A 25,092-nucleotide genomic window follows, 5' to 3' on the forward strand; every position below is an offset into this window, starting at 1 on the left:
TAATTTAGGTCTTTGGAAAACATGAACTGACAGACCTACATAAATAGCCAGCAGATTTATCCCAGCCAAAGTGTGTATAAGAGTGAAAGCTCTGATCACAACTTCTGTCAGTCTCATTTCTGACCCCGAGCTGCTGACCTCAGTGAGCTTGCTGAGGAGCTCATCACATTAATTAGTTTCTGGAATGGGCAGAAACTTCCAGAGGGGAAGATGTTTGTTTGATGCAACTTCTAAATATGCCTGTGACTTTGAATGATAGAAAATGAAGAAAAAGAACAGCCCAGGAGTCACACTGACTGTCTTATGCATTGACTCATAGAGGTTTTACTTAACTCTTTCTAATATGAGTACAAATGGCTCTCAGGGGATGATGGCAGAAAGGGAAGTTGTTGCATAGTGGGGATTCCATCAAGTACGGAGTTTCTATACTGAAGTGACCATGAACTGTATGGTTCAACCTTCTGTGCTTTATTCACTGCCAACTGTTATTGAATTTCTTTTCTCCACAGGGATGTTACATAAAATGGAAGATAAATTCAATTAAAGATAATAAGTTTCCCTTTCCCAGGTGGAGAATGACAGAAAAACCTGAACTCTGACAAAGCTGATGTAGATTCAGCAGTGGAGTGGTGTCCTACTATTACTGCCTCTGCATATGCTGAAGACATGCTCATGGACAGACAGTGCTTCAAACACTGCTTGAAGAAATGAATTAGGGACTACACATTGCCTCTTCAAGAATTAACTTTTAATAAGAGTATAACAGAAAGAAATGGTGAGCATTTCTCTATTGCTCTTACATTTTGTGATGTAAAAGATGTCATAAAAACAGATCCTTTTTGGATAACCTGAAAAATATTTCCAAGAGCCACCTCTCAGCTGTCTGTGAAAGGCTCCTGTGTGCTGCTGACAACCTTCTGAACTGAAAGTTAAATTTGGGGCTTTCAGCATGGAGGTCCAAAAATCCCAAATTAATATTTGAGTTCAGATAATTTTAATGCAGCTGTTGTACAAAAGACCATGCTAGTAAATGTCAAGTTCCATGCCTTGGCTAGTCTGCTGATACATCAATTATAAAAGAATTTTCAGAAGCATTTCAGTAACTGGTTTTGTTACCTTACATTTTTTGCATAATATCATTGGTGCACAGGTCAGTTGTGCAGGGCTGTTGCATTTTCTAGGGCTTATTTGCCTTTGCAGAGTCTGCAGCATCAGTGCAGGTGTGCTCCCTGGCTTCAACCCGGCGCCGATGAGGGTCTTCCTGCTGTCACTAATATGTATTACTGCATCTCCACTTCTATTTTTGCACTAATTAAACATAATTCAAGTATGGCCATTAGTGGTTGTGGTCAGCCTGTCTGTGGGGACCCAGGTGTACTTCAGAGCAGGAGTCAACTAGTAGATCATGTCAACGCGTGGTCTGAGGAACTAGAACGGGAGCAGAAAGATCAGGCACCAGCTTCGTGCTTTGAGTTTTGTGACGGTGATAGCAGGCCCTCTAGAGGGTGATTTGCTCAGTGACATTTGTACAAGATCAGAACCAGATGTCCAGTGCAGAGCTTAAGAGGTTTAAGAGGCGTTTTCGTGAAGCTGTTCTAAGCTGACACGAGCCTGTATTGCCATTACAAGGATGGTTCTGCCTTGCAGTCATCTTTGCACTGGCAGGCTAACGTTGAGCTGGCTGCACATCTTGCTTGTCCATTGGAAATGAGAAGCTGTACCAGATCAACAAACCAATCTTGGTGACCATGTGGCTGCATGAGAGCCAGTGCCAATGTGGAGAAGCAACTGGGGAGTACGTGGTTGTGTCTAGCAGGAGTTCAGCATCTCTTTTCACTAGCTGCAGTGTATTGGAACAGTTCAAGCTGCTCATGCAACTGCCTACTTTTAGTATAAATAGTGGTTACTTCCCCAGCAACTTAGGAATAGAGGCTGCAAATAGAACAAACTTTGCAGTGTATATTCCTGAGTGGAATGCATCTGTTCTCTTAAGTGAGAAGTTTCTGTAAAAGCCCGTGCCTTTGCTTGGGGCTGCAATTAGGAAGCTCACTTTATGGCAGATGTGCTCAGAACCCATCGATGAGTTATTGATGAGTACTTAATGAGAATGGAAGTGAAGTTTAGCTTAAAAATGATTTTAAAAAGTATGGGAGCAAGTCAAATGTATGCATGTGTTCCTGAAGAAAATGGGATGCCATCTCTTACTCAAACTTGTTTTTTGTTATTGTTTTCAGGAAAAGCAGCAAGTCATTTAACGATCGTTTCTCATAGCTTTTCTCATATGCTTCCCTTGGAGTCATGGATGAGTACAACCGCTTTGTGGATTGGGACAAAATGGATGTCACTGTCCAGAGCCAGGATATAAAGGAGCTGAGCTGCACGGAGTTCCAGGAGCTGAAGCAGCTGGCTCGGCAAGGCTACTGGGCCAAGAGCCATTCACTGAGGGCCAAGGTGTACCACAAGCTGATTAGCAATATCCCATGCCGGACAGTGACCCCAGATGCCAATGTTTACCGGGACATTGTGGTGAAGATAGTTGGGAAACGTAACAGTAGCTCCCTTCCACTGCCAGAGTTTGTGGACGACAGCCTTGTTCCCACGTACTGCTTGAATGCAGAGGGCATTGGGGCAGTTAGGAAGATCATACTGTGCATTGCAAATCAGTTCCCAGACATATCGTTTTGCCCTGCGCTGCCTTCTGTGATAGCTTTGCTTCTCCACTACAGCAAGGATGAGGCAGAGTGCTTTGAACAGGTTTGTCGCATCCTTGCTTGCAACGACCCGTCCAAGCGGCTCATCGATCAGACCTTCCTGGCTTTTGAGTCCTCCTGCATGACCTTTGGGGACCTGGTGAACAAGTACTGCCAGGCAGCACACAAGCTGATGGTGGCAGTGTCTGAGGACGTGCTGGAGGTGTACTCTGACTGGCAGCGGTGGCTCTTTGGAGAGCTGCCCATGGTTTACATTGCTCGGGTCTTCGATGTGTTTCTGGTGGAGGGCTACAAAGTTCTCTATCGTGTTGCATTGGCTATTCTGAAGTTTTTTCACAAAGTCAGAGCTGGGCAGCCCATGGAGTCTGACAGCGTGCAGCAGGATATTCGAGCTTTCGTGAGAGACATTGCTAAGTCAGTGTCTCCTGAGAGGCTTCTGGAAAAAGCCTTTGCTATCCGCCTGTTCTCACGGAAGGAGATCCAGCTGCTGCAGATGGCCAATGAGAAAGCTTTGCAGCAGAAGGGCATCACAGTCAAACAGAAAAGGTAGGGGTCTCCCCACAGGTAGTCCGAGTGAGCTCCTCAGACATGAGATCCTGAGGTTTCCTCACTGACGAGTGGTCAGCCGGCCTTGGGTTGACTGATGGGGAAGAAGGAGTGCTCTACTGGTGCTCACCGGGCATCTCTGCTGACTTTCTCTCTGTGCACTTGCTTAAAAAAAAGTCAGCAGCCCCAAATTAAGTATTGCTGGGATTCCAGTGGGAAGTATGGTGTATTTGTAATTCTTTTTGGAGGTTCATGTTCAATTATTGCATCTCCAAAGTGTCTTTCACAGGCTGCTTTTTAAATGGGAAAGTATTTAAAGCTGGAAAAACAGCTAATAAATGATTGGGAAGAAAAGTATCCAAGCAAACATGACAATAATTAATTCTTAAATACGAGCTTAAATTCATATAAAAGATCAATTTCATGGTGTCTGGTACCATATATTCTGCTGTTCCTTTACTGTAAGTAGACAAATGCTATCTGAGGTGGAAATGTTTTGCTCACCTGCAGAGTTACTCTGGTAGATTAAGGAAGAAGTAAATCATGCTTACAGGTTAGTTTTTAAAGTAGTTTGACTGCAGGCCTCTTGAAAATCAAGGACAATACCATAAGTGATAGCAGAACTTCTTACATGTATGGTGTGTGCATGAGGTTCCCAGTCTCTTCCAAGGGTATATTTTTACAATTATAGTTTAGTATACAGCTGGCTTGTGCTTTACCTTGCTTGTCCCTTGGAAGAGACTGTTCTGCCAGGCTCAAGGCCTCTAGCAACTGAGGGGTCACACTAGGCAGAGTTCTGATCATTAAATTCAGGGCTTGCGAAAAGAAGCACTGACTCTTCCAGTCTGGGAATATTACCTTTTCTTCACGTGCTGAAGTTCAGAAGAGCTGTGATATCCTTTCTGAGTATATTAGCATATTCTTCAGCAACAGAATGAAAGTCAAGCAGGAGCCCCTGTTGCACTGAATGTTGTATCACAGGATGGCTTAGGTTGAAAGGGACCTTAAAGATCATCTACGTCCACCCAATACCCTGAGTTGCCATCCTGAGATCAGGCTGCTCAGGGCCCCGTCCAGCTTGGCCTTGAAAGGTGTTGTAGAGATATTCTTGCTCAGGACAGAGCTGCCTTCCAAGTAAAACTTAGTTGGTTGATACCCACGTAACTCCTGTAGTAACTGATTTACCAAACCATGTTGCTAATGAATAACTTCTATCTTCTCTCAACTACTTTTGTAAACGTACCAGAGCTTCCCACCATCCGCTGGCTTGGCACTGCTGTGAAGTAGGCTCAGTTTGGATCCTGCTGTCAGCAGATGTGGTTTCTGGAGAAGTGAGCTTTTCTCCAGTGCTCGATAGGATGTCAGTTTTCTTGTCCAGATATGTGTTTGGCCTATGCAAAGAGATGATGGATTATTTTCCAATCCAATAACTGAGCAGATGGCAAAAAGGGGAAAAAACAGAAGGGAGAATGTAGAAAATATGTGAACAGAGCTCGTCTTTTTATTTTCCTCTTGCTTGGTGATTCAAATCAAACTGTACTTTTGTTTCTTTCTAGGCTCCTTACGTTCACTTTGTCAAGGCTATAGAAAATCACTGATCTTTTTCTGTCTTTTTTTGTCTTCCTCCTCATACGTTCTCCTTCTGTCAATTCCATACCCACTGCACCCCTCCTGTTTGCAGTGTTACATCTCCAAAAAGGTAGGTTCCAACACTTGGATCTCTGCACTCTGCTTGCTTCCTCTGTCTTTGCCTGGCTTTTATTCTGAAGCTGTCACTATTGCTAATGCTGGGGCAAGAAAAGCAAGGCAGCAATCACAGCATCAGATTGCTGCATAACATCTGCATACACTCTTACAAAGTTAGTTCAAAGCACCTGCAAGGTTGTGAGATCTGGGGGTCATGGGCACAGCTGCTCAGCACGGTGGTTTGCATGCAGTGGTGCAAATCTGTGCGCCCCAGGATGGAAAAGCTTGGTGCTAACGAGCAAATTTAAGTCATCACGATGCTGGAAGAAAAATTGTGGCACATGTTTTGTTGTTTTTTGTTTGAAGGGTGTCGGTTTTTGTTGTGGGGTTCTGATGTCCATGTTGCTTTTTGTACCATTAGGTATTGCCCACATTCAGACCTAGCATGTGCTGTTGCAAATTTATGCAAGACATGCTTGATTTTTTTTTTCTTTGCAAGCTTTCTGCAGCTGATTGAAAAACTGTTGGACTGAACCCAACTTGGCACACTCCTGAAAGTCCTGTCTCGATTTATACTACGTTATATTTATTTCTAAGTAGAAATACCTCTGTGTCAAGAAGGTCAGAGTTACTCAGCCGTATAGCATTGATGGGTAATTAAGTCATCCATCGAGTCTTGGCCCAAAAAGCATTTCTCTAAGAACAAAAACCAGTGACTGTAACACCCGATAAGCAGAGAACTTGCAAAGGGGTGCCCTGTGAGCATTAAGTCCCACAGATGTGTGGCTCCAAATTCACGCCGTTGGGACAATCTTTGGCCTTGTTGCAGGTGCCCTGGGTTAACTTCAGTGAGAGATACATGCTAATATTTGTACTAACTTATAAAATCAGAATGGGACTAATTTCCATGTGTTTTCATGTCTGGAAGAACACCTTGAGTGCCAACTCATCAAAGCATGTTTCACATACAGTGTGTCATGGATTTTGACTCCATTCAGTCCGAGTGCTTTTAATTCCAGCCAAGCAAACCTGCAAGGTCCACCTGTTATTTACTGTTGTTACAAGATCCTGAAAGCAGCAAAAAGCAGGAATCAATTTCTGCTGGGAAGCAGAGAGATCAGAGCTGAGGGGCCCGGCGTGGGTGAGAGCAGCACAACCGACAGCCTGCAACACCAGATTGTGTTTCAGCCTTAAACACCTGCAGCTGACCATTAATGACTGAAAAGAAACCTATCACTTCCACCAGGCCTTTACGCCTTAAACTGTGCTACTTTCTAACCCCAAAGTTCTTTGGGGTAAGAAGGTATCTTCCCAACATCCCAATAGAGGACAGCACTAGTGGTGAGATCTCAGTTAACTTGTGCCCCAAAACCATCACCAGATCTGAACATCTCCATGCTCTGCCAGTCCAAATCCAGTGTGCTTAGCTTTGTTTTCCACTGGATGATTTTGAAAGGCCTGTGGTGGCGATGGCAGCTAAACTTCATTTTCAGCATCTGGCATCAAATGAAACCCCTCTGCTTAGCCAGTTTGTGTGCTGTTCGTTTTCATTCCTGTACTGCTTGAAACACGGCTGCCCAGCTGAAGCAGATGGTTTTCAGTACTAATGGATATTTTCTGAAGTTAACAGAAATGCTGCCAAAAAGGAGAGGAGGAATGAAGGTCAGGTACTTGTAACTCTAGTTGCACTTTTCTGAAAGCCATCGGATTTATAAAGCGGTGCAGAATTTGTTTTGGAGAGGGCTGATGTCCAGGGGGACTGGTTTCAACACTGGATTACATTTCCAGTCTTAGGCACCTACAGCTGTGATTTATGATGGGGAAATAAGTCATTTCGTACAGAATTCTGCAGCCAAGCAGTGACCCCAGTTTCACTCACTGAATGGTGACATGGAATGTAAAATGATTCATGGTGATATTGAGGGGGCAGCCTGAAATAGTTTCATGTGGCTGATGGAATGCAAGGTGTGTTTTAGTGAACCAGAAGGCTCTGTTGGTAAAGATGATATCCACCTACATGGGAAAGTGCTAGCCCGTTTATCATAGAGTCATAGAATGGCCTGGGTTGCAAAGGCCCACAGTGCTCATCCAGTCCCAAACCCCTGCTGTGTGCAGGTCACCAACCAGCAGCCCAGGCTGCCCAGAGCCACATCCAGCCTGGCCTTGAATGCCTGCAGGGATGGGGCATCCACAGCCTCCTTGGGCAACCTGTTCCAGTGCATCACCTCCCTCTGGCTGAAAAACTTCCTCCTCATATCCAACCTAAACCTCCCCTGTCTCAGTTTAATACCATCCCCTCTTGTCCTATTGCTGTCAATCCATGTAAGCAGCCATTCCCCCATCATTGTGTTTTTCCTCTGGAAGTTCACTGTGATAAACTAGTTGACAGTGCCGAATGTTTTTCTAATTCCTCAAATGTGGGAAAAACCCTGCTTTTGAATGAGCTCAAACCAGGCCTTTGCTTGCCAGCTGTGTTCCATAGTGCCACCAAGCCTTGAGACCAAATGGGACCAGAAGGGCTGAGGCCTGCAGTAAGATCCTGGCAATGTGGGTTGGAGTCTGGGCTCACTCTTTCTATCAGGCTGACCTCCCTGGTGTCTCAGTGTGCTGTGATTAAAAGCAAAAATAAAATCCTAGGCAGAGTAATATTGTAAATTTTACAGCTCACTGATTGTTGGAGGCTGTTTAAGAAGGTTGTCCAAATGAGTTTCTTGCTAACAGTTAATGCAGGGCAACAATGCAAGTCATGACTTGGTTCACGTTGCTGAAGGAAGCAGTGGTGCTGGGTTGTTTTTTAGTGACCTGAGAAGTCACCTGGCTACAAATGCTGGCACTAAGGCAGCTGTGCTGTATTTCACTAAGAATTTCCCAGTTGTTCCTGGCAAGCTCTGCTCTAACATGCAGTGCAAATGCTGATCTCTTTGTACCACAGGCAAGAAAAAAAGATACGTGTGATGTGTTTTAGGGAGCCTAGCTGTGCAGGTGTGTAGTGTTGAGGTCTTCTGTGTTCCATGAGTCCAGGAGGAAGGAAATGCAAAACTATTTAAAAAAAAAATAAAAAAAAATGCATGAAACCCTGAATTGGAAAACTCTTGCAGTTCTTGCACAAGCTGAACTCTTGCTTGCAGAGCAAACTCCGCAAAACTTGGTGCAACTAATTGCCACTCGGTAACTTAATACCTTGTGTGAGTTCATCTGTCACTTATCCCTGTTCTTGGCTGTCACATTTGCATTTTAAAAGTCTTTAACATCACTCATGAATTCAATAACCCTCATTTAATCCCCAGGCTCTAAGTTTGTGTGTTTATTTAATCTGAGAACCAAAGGCTGGTTGAGATGTTCTGCACTTATTACTATTTTTAATATTTTCAAGTGTTTGAAAGCCAAGAGTCAGTTTTCGTAAATGTATCAGGCCCCTTTGTGGGGGGATGGGGGTGATTTTCAGTGCGAGTCCCTGGCATTCCTTCACTTCACCTGCTCAGATTTTGTCTGCATCTGCAAGTCTAGGAACTTCTTCACTTCTTAATTAAGTGAAGTCATTCATAATGAAGTGCTTCCAGTTGGAGGAACTTTGCAAAAGCTTCAAGTATTTGGCTTGGATTAGCATTGCTTAGCATGGTAGCGCTGATTCCTCTAAGATTTCTTTTTACAAATTCCCTAATTCCATAATACAGGCAGCACCATAGAGGGGAAAAATGTTCTCTCTTTTTTTTCTGGCTGTTTCTGCAGGTATGTTGTTCTTTGCACTTAAGTACCAGCACTGGTAAGACCGTCTGACAGAGCAAATTCAGTTTGCCCTGTTCAGTGTCAGGGTCAAGCTAGCTGCCTCACCATTATCTCCTCTTATATACAGGTGCAGGGCACAGCTGCCATGCAGAGGGATTGCTTCAGGTGTTCTACTAAGGATGGGTCACTTCATCTCAAAGATTATGTTGTACTGCTGTATTTTACATTCTTCACTAAATCTTCTAATCCCATGGGTTGGAGCTTTGGGTACTGGCATATCTGTTAGAGTCTTCAGGTGTTCAGCCCTTTTCTTGTTGCTGTCCAGTAATCAGTCTGCTGGTTTTGTTCAGTCATTGTCTCTCAATGTTCTGTACTGTGTTTCTCAGGCAGAATGTACACTTGGCAGTCCATGCAGAGAACTTCAAGTCTGAAATTGTCAGTGTGAAAGAGATGCGAGATATCTGGTCGTGGATCCCAGAGCGTTTTGCACTTTGCCAACCCCTCTTGCTCTTCACCACCTTGGAACATGGCTGTAGTCTGAGCAGGTAACGACGGCTTTCCCTGCACTTCTGTATGGGCAAAAAAGAGCAATTAATGAGCTGCTGACTGGATGGGTGTAGTCAAGCTGTCTGAAAAACAGTCAGTGATGGAACATAAATGTGGCAAATTCCTCTTGGCTTCAGCATTTGACCAGGACGTCTCATTTGCCAGAACGTGGAGAACCATTTTAATATGTCTACAACCAATTGGAAAGATCAAACGTACATCAGAATGTACTGCTCTGAGACTGCTTCATTCTCCACTGGTTATAAGTGATTTAAGTCGGTGGCTACTCTTTAGGCTCTTTTGAGGGATTAGTTTGAATGTGATTATCCAAGGGGAAGTAAGGGAAGTGAAAACTGGTGGTTCCCTTACAGCTTCTTTCTGTCCGTGATTCTGATTGTTAGTATTAAAGTGGGATAAACAAGACATGAGTTTTACTTGCTTTTGACACACGAGACTGTATAGCACCTAATAATTACTTCCACTCTGAAATTGAGATAGTGAGCTGTCCCAGCACCATGAGGAAAAGTAAAAACAACAAAAACAAGTAAAAATACATCATAATTATTTGGTATGAAGGCACACAGCACTAAAGCAGAGATAGTCATCTGCCCTCGGGATGCGACTTGCTTTCCATTGCCTTATGCAAAATGCTGCTGTTGTCATAGCTGGGCTTATTCTGAGGGAGCACAAAAAGCTCTGCAAAAAGCTGACTAGAGGAGAGCTGCAGTTGGTGATGGTTGTTGAGTGCTTATTTTTGTGTGCTTTGCACCTCAGGTTCTATTCTCACAGTGAGGGACATGAGCCTACTCTTGTTCTGATCAAGACCACGGCAAAAGAGGTAAGTGAGATAAAAGGTGACTGAAGAAATTAGGTTTTGAGCAGCTGTGCTCTAATACAGCATTCCATGCAGCAGTTTTGAATAAACTGGAGAAACAGGGAGCCTGGAATTGCTCCGCTGTTGGGATTTTCTGTTTGTTTTTTAACAATTGCATGCTTTAATTTATTCTGCTTGTTGTTTATGGGACTGAGATGTTCTTGGGTAAGTCTTGTAAACTAGGTTTTGGTCTGCTGTTCTTCGTAAGTAATGGGAAATGATGGACTGAGCTACACACTGAGCTCTTGGACAGACTCTTAGTTACAGAATCAGAAGGAGATGCTGTGGAAATGTGTAAACTTGTGGTTCACAGAGGATATTTTCATTTTCTCCAGGACACGAGGAGAGAAAGTAGCAGAAATTGTATGGTATGAATTATAGTGGACTAAATAATGGGAAAACAAACACATTAGTTTTATTGCATAGTTAATTAAAAAAAAAAAACTTAAAACAAGGCAGTTTCCCAGAACCTCAGAAGGACTGCACATAAATGCCTTGTGTAGTGAGTGTCTGTTCTCGCATCTACCATGCACGAATTGCAAAAGTTGTGTGTAATGTGGAGCTGTAGGTACAGCCTGTGGGTTTGTATTTCTGCTTGTTTCCCCAAAATGGCTGCCCCATGAAGCAAGCCCCTCACTGCTCTTTTTCTCATCTAGCTAGTGCTAGTGATGCAGGTTGTTTCATAGCTGTGTGTGTTTCTGGCAGTCCCAGACCTGTGCTGACAAACCAATGGTTTATATGATGTCCATTATTTCTAAAGAGAAGCAGGAAAATAGAAAAGGCATTATTTTGCTTCTTGTCCTTTCCAGTGTTGTGAAGTGATGCTGTTTTGACAGTGCAGTTAGTTTCCTACCTCTCAAACAAAAAGCAAGCCCACGTGGAAACAGGGAGAAGTGTGGGGTTCTCCTGTTTGGTTGGTTGCTGGGAGTGTGTGTGTGTGTGTGTGTATCGTGTGTGTGTGTGTGCGTGCTTTTGCTGAGGGTCACATTCATCCTTTATTCCAATGTTTATCTTTGTGTTTTGGAAAGAAGAAAACTAACCTTCCCATTTTCTGACTCTAGTGAACTTTGGATGCATCAGATCCAATGACATTCTGGGGTATTTGTTTACTTCATTCACATGCTTTACCTGATTAACAAAACTGTTCTTCAGAACTTTTGTCCTAGGAGCTGTGCTTGTAATGCTGGCAGAGTCCAAACAGCAAGTGAACAGCTGTTTAACCATAGCTCTGAGAACGTGGTACATTGCTTTGATGGTGTTCTTAGACCTTTGCTGTTTGGTCTGTCCCCCCTTGGTAGCAATGCTTGTTGCTGGTACTGAGAAACTCTTCTGGTGCCAGTGGGGGAATCCAAGGAAAAATTCAGACCTGTAAGGCTGTCCTGTTCCTTATGGCAAGCTACTGAGCTCCATGCTCAGTACTCAGAACAGGCTGCCCTAAATGTTGGAGCTAGTTTTAAAATCAGTCTAGCTAGCCAGTTTTACCTATAGCTTGTTATGAGGAGAGCTCAAGGCTACTGTGTGCTAGCAGAGAATAGTCAGCCAGAACTGCTTATACTGTGACTTTGGATGCTAAAAGGATGAAGTAATGTTAGGATTTACAAGTCTGGAGTAATTTGTGTTTTGGTCACTGAGGATACATTGGAATGTTTCTCCTTTAATGTCTCAGAGGTGTAAAATAATTTATGAAACATTTAGTATTTGAAGGGTACTCTCCAGCAGATTAAAGCAGTTTAAATCTATCTTTAGATATAAGTACTTGTGCTGCCTTAATCCACTGATGTAGAGCTTTTCAAAATCAAAGCTTCAGTTCTGGATTCTGCAGTGTTGCTCTCAGTTGTTGAAACAGACTTTGTTCTTCCACGGAAAGCAGCCTGACCTTGCTGCTCACACCTTGCTGCTCACACCTTGCTGTTCACACCAGGTCTGCGGTGCTTACCTGTCCACCGATTGGAGCGAGCGCAGGCGAGGTGGGAACAAGCTGAGTTTCTTTGGAACTGGGGAGTGCTTTGTGTTTAGGGTGAGTATGGTATCCTTGCTCCTGCCCTGCAGTAAGGCGTGCGCTGTATGGTGGGACTAAGTCACACTTCCCTTCCAGTGGAAGAGGCTGGATTAATGTAATTCTAGTTCTTAAAGCCTGCCGAGCACCTCAGATTGGGTGGAGGAAATGTTACTTCTCGGTTCTGTGCTGAGCCTTTTTTGCCTGATGCTCAGAATTCTTTTTCACAAGTTTTATTAAAGTAACTTGGGAACCGCTGCGTTGTTTTTTTCAATCACTTAAAAAGCAAAGATATAAAGAAAAGAAACAATATCCAGCCTAAACGACAGTTTGGTCCCATCTTTACCCCTGATGGTGTGGATGGAATCCTGAGGGCTCGAGTGCTGTTTTCTCTGCAGAGCTCTCAGCACTGTTATTGTTCACCAATAGAAAGTTCTGGTTTTCTCCTCACCTGCACAGCTGCAACCAGAAGTGGAACGCTACGAGTGGGTGATCATAAAGCACCCAGAATTGGCTGCGAGTGGTTCTGAGCCAGAAAATCACGCCTCGCCGGCTTCCAACACCCTCTCCTTCAGAAGCACCCCTTCAGACCCGTCAGATCGCCTTTCTCCCTTCTTATCAGCTCGGCACTTCAACTTACCATCCAAAACAGCTTCCATGTTCATGGCTGGCAGCAGTGAATGCATCATTATAGGTAAGTCAGTGCGAGAATTTGAGCGTATACTCCACACCAACTCTTATCGCTCAGATTAGATGAGAGAATCCCATTTGTTTACCACATAGGCATTTCACTATTATTAGTACTATTATTGTTTGGAGAGAAAAGTTGCCAAAACATGATATTAAGCAAAAAAAAGCTTTCTTTTGGCAACTTGCATAATGTGCATTTTTAAGGAAGATCTTTGATAGTAACTTATATCTTTGAGCACAGCAATACCTTCATCCTGCAGAGTGATGAGAAGTAGTTCTTGAAGAGGAACTCAGTTTGCACTGAGGACTTTGACTCATAGGGTAGAAGGTGAAAGACATTCTTTCTTCTGGAACTGTATTTGGTCTGTGATGACGCTGACTTTGGTGAAAGCCTGCTTAGTAAAGTTGTCACCTAAGTGGTGGCAGGTATAGAACTGTAGTTGTCCTTCTTCCAGAAAGCTTGACTTGACACATTTGACACATATAAGGAGTGCAACTAACCCCATGATTTAAACCATGCCATCAAATGCTTGCTGATTTTCCACTTAGCAGCACATGCACTAGTCAGCCATAAGCTGGGCTGCTTCACTATCAGCTAGGCTTGTGAAATGCATATGTAATTGAATTGGAAAGCACTGATAATTATAAATCACAGGTATTTGAGAGATCTTAACTGTTCACCATAGGTAGTAATAAAAGAAATACAAACTTGAGCAGTAGATAATTAGAAATGAATGTTGTACATAATCCAGCTGTAGACGAGACTTTCTGCCCTTTTGATTCTTCAGATGGTTTTTGTAGCTTACACAGTTGCCCTATAGGCAGTTGGGACACCTTTCATTTTCCCAGCACATTTGTCTCTAAATCTATTTTACTCTACTGCATCTCTGGCCCTGTGAATACTGACAAAGAGACACAGATAATCAAAATGCACTTTGATGTGTTTTATCATGGTTTATAATACCAGGCCAGTACTGTTCTTCTCCTAGGTTTGATTTTGACTGCTAGGTTTCCTTAGTTTTTCTTTACAAAGGGAAAATGTGCAGTTGGGATGTATTATCCAGCACTGAAAGACAGGTCTTAAAGGCAGGAAGTTGAGTCAGTTTTCTTGTTCGTAAGGAATTGCATGGATCTATTTTAAAAACCTTGTTCTGATACTGAACTGTCACTGAAAAGCAATGAATTTGAGCTTATTCTATTATAACTGAAGGCAACAAGCAAGCATCACATGGATGTCCAACCTTTTGTCTTGCCAGGGCTGCACTGTGGGAAGAAAAATTGTTTTGGGCCACAGTTGCATCGTCTTCCATTAATTTTCCGAGTCTCCCTTTCTTTTTATTACCAACCACTGCTGGGTACCACCAATAGCTGGGTAGCGTCAGTAGCATGCATTGCCAAAGGTTAAAGAAAATCACTTTGGTGATTTTTTTATTTTTTTATTTTTTTACTGCTTCATACAAATCAAGACATTGGGTTGTGTCTTTTAATGGCACCAAAGCAGCCATTGCTTCAGTGACGTGATGGTTGTTATCAATAATAAAAATGGCAAGTTGAGCCGTATCTGTAGAATCGACACCTTCATCTGTCACCAAAGCACAGCACTGGCAATGAGCAGCTTTAGGCTCCAAATTTCTTCCAGTAGATTTTGCTGCTGCTTTGGTTTGCCCAGCTGCAGCCTGGTGAGGCAAACTGGTGTTAGGAAAATCCGTGCTTTTTGTCAGGACAGATTACATCTGCCACGCTTTCCACACATTGCCTCAAGAACTCACCATCAGTAAATGGTTTTGTGTGTTCATTGTGGCAGATTTGCTGCCATGGAGCAAGCTTTTATAGTTTGAGAGCCTGTTTGAGTTTTAACTTTAAGAAGATGTTGAGATAAGACTTTTCTTCATTTCCGCTGTTCTGGCCTTATGAAGAATTCCTTGATATTCGTTGAATTTGGGAGCATGTGTTGGCATATGATGTCTTTTCAAACTGTAATCTTTGAAAACTGACATGATTTCCTTGCAAAATATGTGTAATGACTTGTCTGAACAAAAAAGTACCCATCTGTTTGGTTTTTGTTGAACTCTCATCTGTTGGACATGCCTGATTTAGGGCTTCTGGTGTTTAAATCAGCTTGTATAACAGTTTCTCACCCTAAGACATGCAAAGACAGCTTTAAACTCGGGATTTTCTCTTCCCAGGTGGCGGTGATGGCCAGGCTCTTTACCTCGATGCAGACCTGAACCATGGAAGGACCAGCCACTGCAACACTTTCAACAACCAACCGCTGTGTTCCGAGAGCTTCCAGATCTCTGTCTTGGAGGTGTGGGGCTTCAGGGACACCATGAATGGCTGACATGACTATCGTTATTCAACTAGATTTCAGTTCTGGTAGGATTCCCAAGGCAAATTGTAATGCAGGAGCCAACTTAGAACATAATTCCCACTGGACTCAGTGTTCCTTAATAATTACTAAGCAGTGCACCTGAATGCAGAGCTTAGTTGTGTTTACTCTTATTTAAGACAGGTGAAAGTGATGTACCCTATTAGCTCCTTAGCTTGGAACCTCGAGAGACCCAGTGTGGCTGGCTTCAGGTGTTGATATTAGGCAAAAGTGAAAGCAATGTTATTTCAGACAATCCTAAATGTATACAGGTCTGTATCAGAGGACAATTCTGCAGTTCAGCACAATTCCTCAGAGGTGCTGAACTGGCTGAGGTGTACTGTAGAGCATCTGGCCCAAGCCACAAATATCAAATGTTCATTTATAGCAGCACTAGAGACCTCAGATTTGACATAGGGCAGTAGTTCATAAAACCATTGCCCCAGTGTACAGATACTGTGCAGACAAATCATGGGTACCACTGATGTACCATCAGTACCATTTTAGGAGTCAACTATGAAGGAACTGTGATTGCTAGTTCTCCTTCTGCTCCTACCTGAGTCCTTGATACATTCCAGTTGCATCTCTTTGTGGAGGCTGCCTCTGAAGAGGGCATCCAGACTGGACAGTGCTATCTCAGAGGCTTGATTTTGTTTACATTCCTATTCCATATCAGTATAGTAGCTCAGACTCGCTCAAGTTTCAGGCAGCAGAAAGCACAAGACCATATAGAGTGCTTATACTTTGTTATTGAATTGTTCATGGAAGCTGAAATGAAGCATAAGAAGTATGAGTAACTGCAGAAATCACTAAATGTTTAGGGAAATAGGTGCTGGGGTACAGAAGCTTAATGCACTCTTCTCAAGTAAATGGAGGAATGTGGGAGGGAAATATTCTGTGCAGCATTACTCTGGGAGTGAATAAGTTTCCCAGGAGAACTGTAGGTGACACTTGCTCCATATCACAAGGAAAGAAGAAAAGAAGAAAGCGCTGGTGGCTTTCTTGGCTGTTTAATCCAACTTCTGTATTGGAGTGGGGAGAACACGATTGCTACTTACACATGAAGTCCATAAAGGGTAACATTAAAAATTTACAGTGATAAAATATCACTTGGGCTGGACAGGGTCAATCAGGTTGATAATGTTGGCTTGTGCAGCTTGCTAGCAAAGAAAATACCATGTGTCTTTGCTGCTTGCAAAGTGTATAAGCAAACTTGGCAAAAATGTGAGTTGCTTTTAAAAAGCCATTTTGAATTTTTTTTTTTTTCCTAGAATAACTCCTTGGAATACTTGATTGCATATACAAATCTAGGATGTCATCTTTGGCCTCACACATATTTTCCAATTACATTATTTCTCATACTGCACGTTCTTTTCATAGGGTTACTGTAAGCTTGATTGAAGTGGAGGGGCTGGTATAGCTCAGCTGTAGATATTAATGGGAAGGATCTTGGCAATCATATCTGGTTTTGAGAAACGCTGCTCATGCCTTTTTTTCAAAGCTGACAGTATCATGTTGCACTTGGTAGCATCCCATCATCTATTCCTATGACAATATAACTGGAAAACATACTGCATTTAGTAGGATCTCTTAAACAGAGGTGGGATTTCTTAACTCTGTCCATATCTCCTTTTTTGAGCTCATCTTTGAAGTGCCCTTCCAAGAAAATAACATTGATGTTCAGCTTTGTTCAGCTGTCAGAAATTCCCTAGAGCTGCATGCTGGCAGGGTTTGTGGGACTTCAGAATTACTCTCAAAATAACAAATAGGTTTTCCTGTGCAGAATTGTTCCCACAGTCGCTGGTGGTGACTTTTTGTCTCTTTCCATCCCCATTGATGTAACTATGTCAGCAAGGCCTGAGTGCTGTACCACTTTGTAAGCCATATCTACAAAACCCCGTTCCTTTCCCTGCTCTGTTGCTAATACACAGAGATGGGGATATTGGAGCAAATAAGAGCAGCTTCTCATCCCTCTGGTGGAGGTGCACAAGAGCCCTCTCTTGGGCAACTTCTCTGGATGGCCAGCCAGTCTTTGGCATCCCAATCAAGGACCACGTGACACTGAGTGACAGCTTTGCAGCTGGGAGCACACCCTGAGCTGTGACCTGTACAGGTCTGCAGATCACAGCAGGCTGTGGGTGCCATTTTGGGCAGGTAGGTGAGCTGGCAGGTGATTTTCCTTCTGTTCATGACTCATACCAGTCTTGAGACATGTATTGCAGGAGTGGTTTTAGTCTGTTGTAGCATTCTCCTCTTGCAGACATCCTGCAATGTAGTGTTGCCTTTGAATAGCCTAATTAAGTAAGAGGCTACAATAGTCTACCAAGAGACATTATACAAAGCTCTGTCATCTTCACACATTCCTTTGGTTCAGTAAAAATTGTTTCTTTTCCAGTGCACATCCTTGGGTAGTTGTCATTATAGTTGTGAGGCATCCTTGAGGAGCTGTATTGTGACTGGACTTTCTTTGCAGTAGCAGAGAGGCTTTTTTTTTGTCCCTGTAGATAATGATTGTCACTGTCCATGTGTATATCAGCAGTCCAAGTAATTGAGCCAACAGTTGATGTGAACGGGTACGGTGGGCACCTTCCCAGAAGGTTAAAGCTATCTGAAGTACCCCAGCTGCAAAGTGGCTTTGATCCCGTTACAGATGACTCTGTGTGCCCTCCTGCCTGCTTGCAGTCCTGCTGCTTTCAGTGACAGCAGGAATATGGCTGTCACTGCAGGAACTGTTTGATATGAAGGTGCAGAGCTGAAGGCTGAGCACTGGCTGCCACGGTTCTTCAGGAGCCGTTTGCTTTCCTGGGGAGCTGTTTTTGTTTTGTAATTCTCTACTGAAGGCAGAAAAGAACAAAAACTCCTGACACTGGAAACTTGCATGTATTTATAAATGGCATCGAAGTTGTTTCCAGGCCACAGGAACTGTTTCCAGCTGCTAGCCAGGCTGGACAGCCTTCTTCACTAGATCCACAAACTGCCATTCCTGCACTTGGACGTGCTTTGTTTTCTGATGAAGGATGTTTAAGGCAGGAAGAAGGGAGGAAAACTTCAACTTCCTCCATGTTGGGATAACTGAAGACAAATTGAAGGGGCAGACAGTGCTGCTCTCTGAAGAGTTAAACATTAATGCCAATAAGAAAGCGTGTTTTGCCATGGGAGAAGTGGCACTTGCATATCAATCAACTGCTGTTTGTGTGTGTGCATTGAAGTTTTGTTCTTTCTCCTTTGAAATATGTCCATGTTTTTGATGGGGAGTGAGCTGACCGTGCAGCTGCTGTCACAAAGCTGATGCCACCGTGAGTGGAGACCGAGAGCTCTCCTGCAGCCATGGCCCTGGAGGAGCTCAGCTGCTGCAGCCAACACCTGGAGCACAACTGTGGGGCAGATGGGAGGCTCAGGAGCCCCACTCACAGCCCGGGGTGCCCTTCTGCCAGCACTGCTGTCGTGGGCATTGCACTGAACTATTCAGAGCTGAGATGAGCGTATTCTTGGGTGATGTGCTGCCAAATTGGTGTCCAGCTCTACTCTTGAAATTGCTGCCCTGCGTCGATGCTGTTTTTGTCACCGTGTCGAATCTTGGATTGTATTAAAAGGTTTTGGACTGTGGAAGTGACTGACCTCATCCTTCAGCAAAGCTGTGTCTGGGTTTGTCCTTCCCGTAGACCTCATAGCAAATGATCTGGTAAAACTGAGAAATAAACCATTGGCTGTGTGCTCTTTCTCACGTGAACTCTGCACCGCAGTGAGATGCTGCACTGACTCCTGCTGAGATCTGGTGCCAAACTAACTGACAAATATCATGAGGCTGGAGAACTCTGAGATGAGCAACCTTCCCGTGGCCAGGGCTGAGTGCTTTGCCCCAACCCCAACAGATCAGACCAACCAGCAGTGCTGCTCACGTGCAAAGGATGCAGTACTATCGTTGAGCAGAACTGGGTTTTGAGTGAGATGCCTGGCAGGCAGGAGGAAAAGAAACACAACATAGGGACTTCCAAAAGCAAGGCTGTGGTCAGAGGTGATGCAATGTGAAAAAGAGTTTGCTGAACTTGCAGAAACTATTCAGGCTGTTTCTGTGCCTGCTGTTTGCTGCAGGGAAAGCCCGTGGCCAGCAGAGGTTCCCCTTTGATTCATCATGGTTGGGAAAAGCTGCTCCTCCCTCCGTCACAAACAGAACCAATTTTACAGTCCCAAAATTGAGTAAACAGACCATCGGGTGTTGTCCCCGTTCTCAAGGTCTGGTACTTTTTTTCTCATAAAAGACATAAGGGCTGGGCAAAGGGGTAAGCAGGAGGCTTTGTACATATGAGCTCACTTTTGGAAATCACGTTTAAGCATTAAACTCCATAACTCTCAATTTTACAACTGCATTAAAGACCTTATGCCTACTAACAAGGTGCAGCAGGACAGGACGAGTTGAGCAATGTGGGCTGCTGGCTCAAGACTCTGCATCTGCTTTGAAGTACGTGGCTGTGGACATGAGAGGAGAATGGAATGCTTGATTGTATCAAGCAGTGGGAGGGCTTGGTGGTGTGGGATTCATCTCTCCTGGGCCCCTTGGCTCTGCTGTCTGAGGCTGCTTTTCATTGTTTGCAAAACGTGCGATGGTCTGATCAGTGGCACTGAGCCCATCCTTCAGCTGGGTGATGTCTGAGGGCATTTGGCCTCTGTTCTGCTTGTACCTCTTGAGCAAACGCAGATAAGGCTCCAGCAGTGTCCCTGACCCCGCATGCGTGCCTTCCTGTTGCTGACTCAGTTTTGGTTCTGTTTGTTGGTGATTCACCTCCCTCTTTATGGCTGAGGTGTCCTCCCAGAGCTGTGCCCTCCATCTGCCATTGACTGTTTTTTTGGTGGTCTTGGAGCCCTTCTGATCCCTCACAACCACCAGGGTAAGGAGCCAGCCTGGGAAAGCCCATGGCAGAGAGGATCGAGCGCTTGGGTCGTGTCACCCTCCCAGCCCACAGGAGTTGGATTCTCCGGGCCATAAACAGAAGCCCAAAGCCTGACCTCTGCCTGTCCCTGCCTGTGTCTGTCTGTCCCCACGTGGCTCTGCCAGCCGTGACTCGTGCTGTCCTGCTGGCCATGGCTGGCACAGGCGTTTCTCTTCTTCAAGTGCTCTTCATCACGCTGAAATCCTGCTTCCTTCCAGGCCCTCCATGTTAACGTGAAGACCCACGTCTGCCTCCCCACATGGAGAAACTCCTTGCTGTGCACAGGGATTGCTTCAGGCCCCTTTCCAGAACCAACACGTGGGTTCTGAGCATGTATGGGTTGAAGGACTCATCCTGCTGGTGCTGACTGTCAGCACACCACAGGCCTCAGTGCAGCCAGTTTGCTTGCTTGCTGTCTTGCAGAGCACCAACCTGTCTTCCCTTCAGGAGAGCTTTGGGGCTGAGACTTCAGAAGTCCCTTCAGCATCCATTTGCTGGGCTGTGCAGGGCGGGATGTCCAGGCTGGCACTGTGTTCCTTGGGCTCCTGCATGCAGAACTGTGAGTGCCCCATAGAGCGGCTCAGGGCAGCATCAGGGCTGCTCTACCTACCCAAGCAGCACTATGCTGGCAGCTATGGCTTTTGCTGAAACAATGCCTGCAGGTTTCCTTCTGGCTTTGCCAGATTTCAGCAGTTCCAGGTGCTGACTTACACTGTACCTCTAAGAATCTGCCGTATTTTATTTTATTTTACCGGCTGCCATGACCAATCACAACTGATGCCGTATCTCAAGTTCCTGGCTGCTCAGCCGTAGCTCCTAAGTAACAGTGGCATCATTTGGGGCAGATAAAGGAGAAGGATCTCTTATAGCCAGAGCTGCACCAGAGCTGTGTTGGGGCTGTGCTGCTGTTCCCCGGTGTCAGTGCTGGCTGCAGGCGGAGCAGCTCAGCCTTCTGCACTGCGCACACTGCTCAGGGAAGGCTGCAAGTCTTGCTGAAGTTGTGGGTCTTCCTGGTACAGCTTCCTTCTCTAAGGGGCCCTATCACTGTGCGTGCAGAAATTGCAGAAGTGGAAACCAGGAAGAGGAATAACTGACTGGGAGGGGAAACGTGATGGTGATGTGTTTGACACAGCCTAGAGGGAAGTATGGATGAGTGCAAAGGTTTCTGAAGGGAGAGGCAAAGCCCCTCTCCCCCCCGGACAGCCCTGACAGGTCCAGAGCTCTGACAGGTGTTCCATGCAGGGTGCTGGTCTGTATGGAAAGGGAGCTGTGCCCTCCTTGTCTCCTGCCCTGCCCATGGGGGGCTCCAGCTGCTGCCTCCGCTCCCGGGCTGCCCTCAGGGGCTGTGTGTGGAGGGCAGGGTCTGGGGCAGCCCAGAAGGAAAGGGAAGGGCAGATCTTGGCCGTAAGTCAGTGTAAACAAGTTCCTTTGGCCTGAATTGTGCCTTATGATCTTTGCTGCCATCCATCTCTGGAGCAGCCAGAATATGCTTGCAGGGGCTGGATCTGTGTTTCCTTGTACACAAGGGACGGGGACACTCAGCAGCAGTGGCACCAGCCAGCTCCTGCTATTGCACTGGTTTTGGAGGCAAAGGATGTTTTAAGGGCTTAATGGTTAATCTGCATCCCACGAGCTCAAAGAACTTGTGAAGGTTAAGAGAGGCCGGAAACTCATTTGTGCTCCTCGTCCGTCCACCAGCATGGAGCCCACAGCCCTGCATTGGGCAGGGACTGAAATCTCAGTGCTCCTGTGGGGAGAGATGTGTGCTGAGAGCCACCCCCGGCACGGGGAAGTGCTGCACGCTCAGGGAAGAGGGAGGAAGAACACTGGAGCGTCTGCACGGTGCTTCTGTGGGTTCAGGCTGTGCCCTGCCCTGCTGTTGAGGATGCATCGCGTGGAGCACTGCACTGCTGCTGCCCTGCATCCCTCAGCAGCATGCAGGAAAGCACCTCGCAGCCTGCAGCCAGCCCGTGCCAGCTGTGCTGTGTGCCATGAGGATGAGCAGCAGTCTGTGCCAGCCTGGTGTCTGCACATCAGCTGTGCTCCTGATTCACATGGAGGCGTTCCGACAGAACGAGCTATTCCTGAAGGGCCCCATGTGATCCTGACTGTGTCAGCTGATGGGAAAAAATCCCTTTATGGAAGAAGCAGTGCACACCTGACATGGGCCCCAGGCCCTGCACGTCGTCCCCGTGCCTGCCCAGCTCAGCCCCAGCTGTGCACGGTGCAGTGATGAGTGCGAACAGTGCAAGTCCTGAGTGAGGGAGGAGGAGTAACTGAGCCTGAATTTGGATTAAGGCAGTCCTAGCATGTCTGTGGCAAAGGGGCTCAGAGCTGCAGTGCTGTGTGCTGCGCGGGGCATCGTGGCCATTTCCCAGCTGAGGACACGAGGACCAGCCTCCTCGCACAGAGCTCCTGGGAAGCCCGTGTGTGCAGGGATGGGCACTGCCCTGTGCTGCAGCGTCCTGTTGGCACAGCACTGAGACCCAGTGCCTGCTCCTCGCACAGCAGGGACACTGTGACAGCCCCGGGGTTTGTAGCCCCCTGCTGCTGCCATGCTTGTGGGACGTGGTAAGAGGAGGAACTGAGTGTTGCCGTGCACATCCCATATTTCCACTGAGTCTCCTCCAACCAACCCTTCCGCTTTTCTGGCCAGCTCTCCCTGTGTGATCTTTTGTCATCCACAGATGACTTTTGCCCTTTTCACTCACATGCCCTGAGCTGTGCCATGTGGGCTGCACACTGGGGAGGCAGCTGTGCCTGTCCCCATCTGCAGCCAACATCACAGCACGGCGCCGCAATTCTGCGTTGGGCGTTGGAGGAGAGGTGACACCCAACCACAGAGCTCTGCCTCTTCCAGCACCAGAGGCAGTTGGCCATCTGCTTCCAAAATCCCCATTCTCAGCTCTGTGCAGCCCTGTGGTCAATGCTGGTGGGATCCTGCCTAGATGTGGCCTTGGGCTCCCGCACAAACCACAAAGCAGCACCAGGCCAAGAGAAATAATAAAACCAAACAGCTCGTGCTCCGTTTCAGTTTCTCTTTGCTGAATGAGGCGATAACCCAGTGCTGTTTACCTTGGCTCCCTGCAGTGCTTCATTTGGGTGCTCCGGAGCCGTGGATGCAGTGCAGAGCTGGGAGCTGGGAGCTTCAGCTGGGGCAGAGCTGTATCCACAGGAGGGGAGTGGAGCCAGGGGTGATCTCTGGGGAGAGAGCAGCAGCAGTGGTGACTTCCCACCCGCTCTCATCTTTGGAGAAGCAAAGAAAAACTGTGATATGGAAAACAGAAGGGAGGATTTATGGGCAGGGAAGCTCTGAGCAGTGAGGAGGTGGTGGTGTGGTTGGATGAGATGGGATTGGATTCGATCAGAGGCATCAGTGCACCTCGTTGAGATGAGCAGGAGCGGAAATCAGTCCCCTCCGATCCAAGCAGAGCAAAAGAGCCCTGTGCACAAAATGCCCAACCCGGGGAGCAGAGCAGTGCTGCATCCCTGGAGCTGTATGGATGGCACTGTGTGACTGCAGCACCATGGGGCTGGGCTGGGCACCCTCATGCCTGCAGCCCTGGCAGCAGTGCCTGTGTCCCCCCCAGCTGGAGGCAGCACCAGGAAGTTGTCTGTTTTCAACCAGTGATGGCCCAGGAAGGATTTAGCAGTGCCCAACAGTCCCTCAGCACCTCGGCACCACGCAGCCAGAGGCAGGCAAGGTCATGAGTGTTTCCCCCACCTGGTGCTTCCACAGCCCAGGGACAAGCAGGGCAGAATGCGGCTGGATAAATACAAGGTGCTGTGGGAGGATAAATTGAAATGTTTTGAGGAACAGTACAATTAAAAGCGTAGAAAACATCCCTTCAATGAATCAGCACTTTGTACTTTCCCCCCACAGTGGAGGCTGCCTGCAGGCACAGGGGGAAGAGCACCCCACAGCCCTGCTGCCCCCCACCCCACACAGAGCATCACCACCAGCACTGCCTCCAGCCACAGCCCTGCCCACCCCCAGCATCCAAATAATGGAAATCAACCCACAACCGACTGCTCCATCATGCCAGAGCAAGGCCTGTCCCTGCCTCAGCTCCTGCACTACTGAAAGGCCTCCTGCTGCTAACTGGGGCTGCTGGAAACCCTCATTAGTGATGGCAACCACTGCCATAGCAACAGTGACAGTGCTGGGCTGGAAAACTACAGCTCCCAGGGTGCAGTGCTGCAGGAAAAGCAGAGAAGTGGCAGAGGGCTGGGGGTGACGGTGGTGGTGATGGTGGAAGAGCACATGACGGTCCTGCACATTGCACATTGCACCCCAGGGTACTGATGCTGAGTGCCATCAGTTCTCTGCTCATTTCCTCACAGATTTGACCGGGCTGAGAGGCGACCAAGGGAATGCACAGAGGTCCTCCATCAGAGCTCTGATGCTTAAGGGTATCACAACATCAGCACAAAGGGAAGGCTGTGAAGCTGCATGAACCCCAAACCTAGCACAGTGCTGCCCTGGAGCACTCAGCAGCAGCAGTAGCTCGGGGATGGCTGTAGGGATGGCAATGGCCCAGAACCAGGCTCAGCTTGGGCGGCCAGGGAGTGGCACGCAGGACAGAGCCCAGCTCCGGTGCTGCCAACGGACAGGGACACGGCACGGGACAGCAGGGACGTGCTGGAGGGCTGTGGGCACTGCCACACTATGGGGAGAGGGGCCCCCAGCCAGAAGAAATGCCAGAATGTGATCACTGGTGCTGGGCACACGAGCTTGCCGACAGGGCAAAGGGTGCGGCAAGAGGACACGACACTGGGACACGGCAGAGGCTTAGGGGTGCGCCGCAGGGGACGCGGCACAGCGGATGGGATGCGGTAAGAGCCCGCACCGCGGGGACACAGTGCGAGAGATGCGGGCAACGCGGGCACGTGGCGCAGAACACTCGGCTCAGCGCTCAGCGAGGCCACGCCCCCTCCTCGGACAGGGGGGCGTGGCATCGCGGGGACACGCCCCGTATGCTAATGAGCGCTGAATCACGCTCTGTGGGACGCGTCGGGCG

At 46.7% G+C, this 25,092-nt stretch overlaps 1 protein-coding gene across 4 annotated transcripts in view; it reads left to right on the forward strand.

Annotated features, from left to right (window-relative positions):
• The window catches only part of TBC1D24 (TBC1 domain family member 24), a 26,234-nt gene extending 7,862 nt beyond the window's left edge, over positions 1–18,372 (forward strand). For 2 of the 4 annotated variants that reach the window (XM_019620584.2, XM_019620583.2), the window contains 8 exons: positions 569–775; positions 2,235–3,257; positions 4,939–4,956; positions 9,056–9,214; positions 9,990–10,053; positions 12,011–12,106; positions 12,545–12,779; positions 14,962–18,372. In XM_019620584.2, coding sequence (XP_019476129.1) covers positions 2,299–3,257; positions 4,939–4,956; positions 9,056–9,214; positions 9,990–10,053; positions 12,011–12,106; positions 12,545–12,779; positions 14,962–15,116 — 1,686 coding nt within the window. In that variant the 5' untranslated portion in view covers positions 569–775; positions 2,235–2,298 and the 3' untranslated portion in view covers positions 15,117–18,372. The remainder of the gene's footprint in view (positions 1–568; positions 776–2,234; positions 3,258–4,938; positions 4,957–9,055; positions 9,215–9,989; positions 10,054–12,010; positions 12,107–12,544; positions 12,780–14,961) is intronic. The other 2 variants (XM_019620585.2, XM_010719883.3) reach the window with 2 other exon arrangements.
• Positions 18,373–25,092: the final 6,720 nt, after the last annotated feature.

This window comes from Meleagris gallopavo, chromosome 16, assembly GCF_000146605.3.
Source record: "Meleagris gallopavo isolate NT-WF06-2002-E0010 breed Aviagen turkey brand Nicholas breeding stock chromosome 16, Turkey_5.1, whole genome shotgun sequence".
Lineage (NCBI taxonomy): Eukaryota > Metazoa > Chordata > Aves > Galliformes > Phasianidae > Meleagris > Meleagris gallopavo.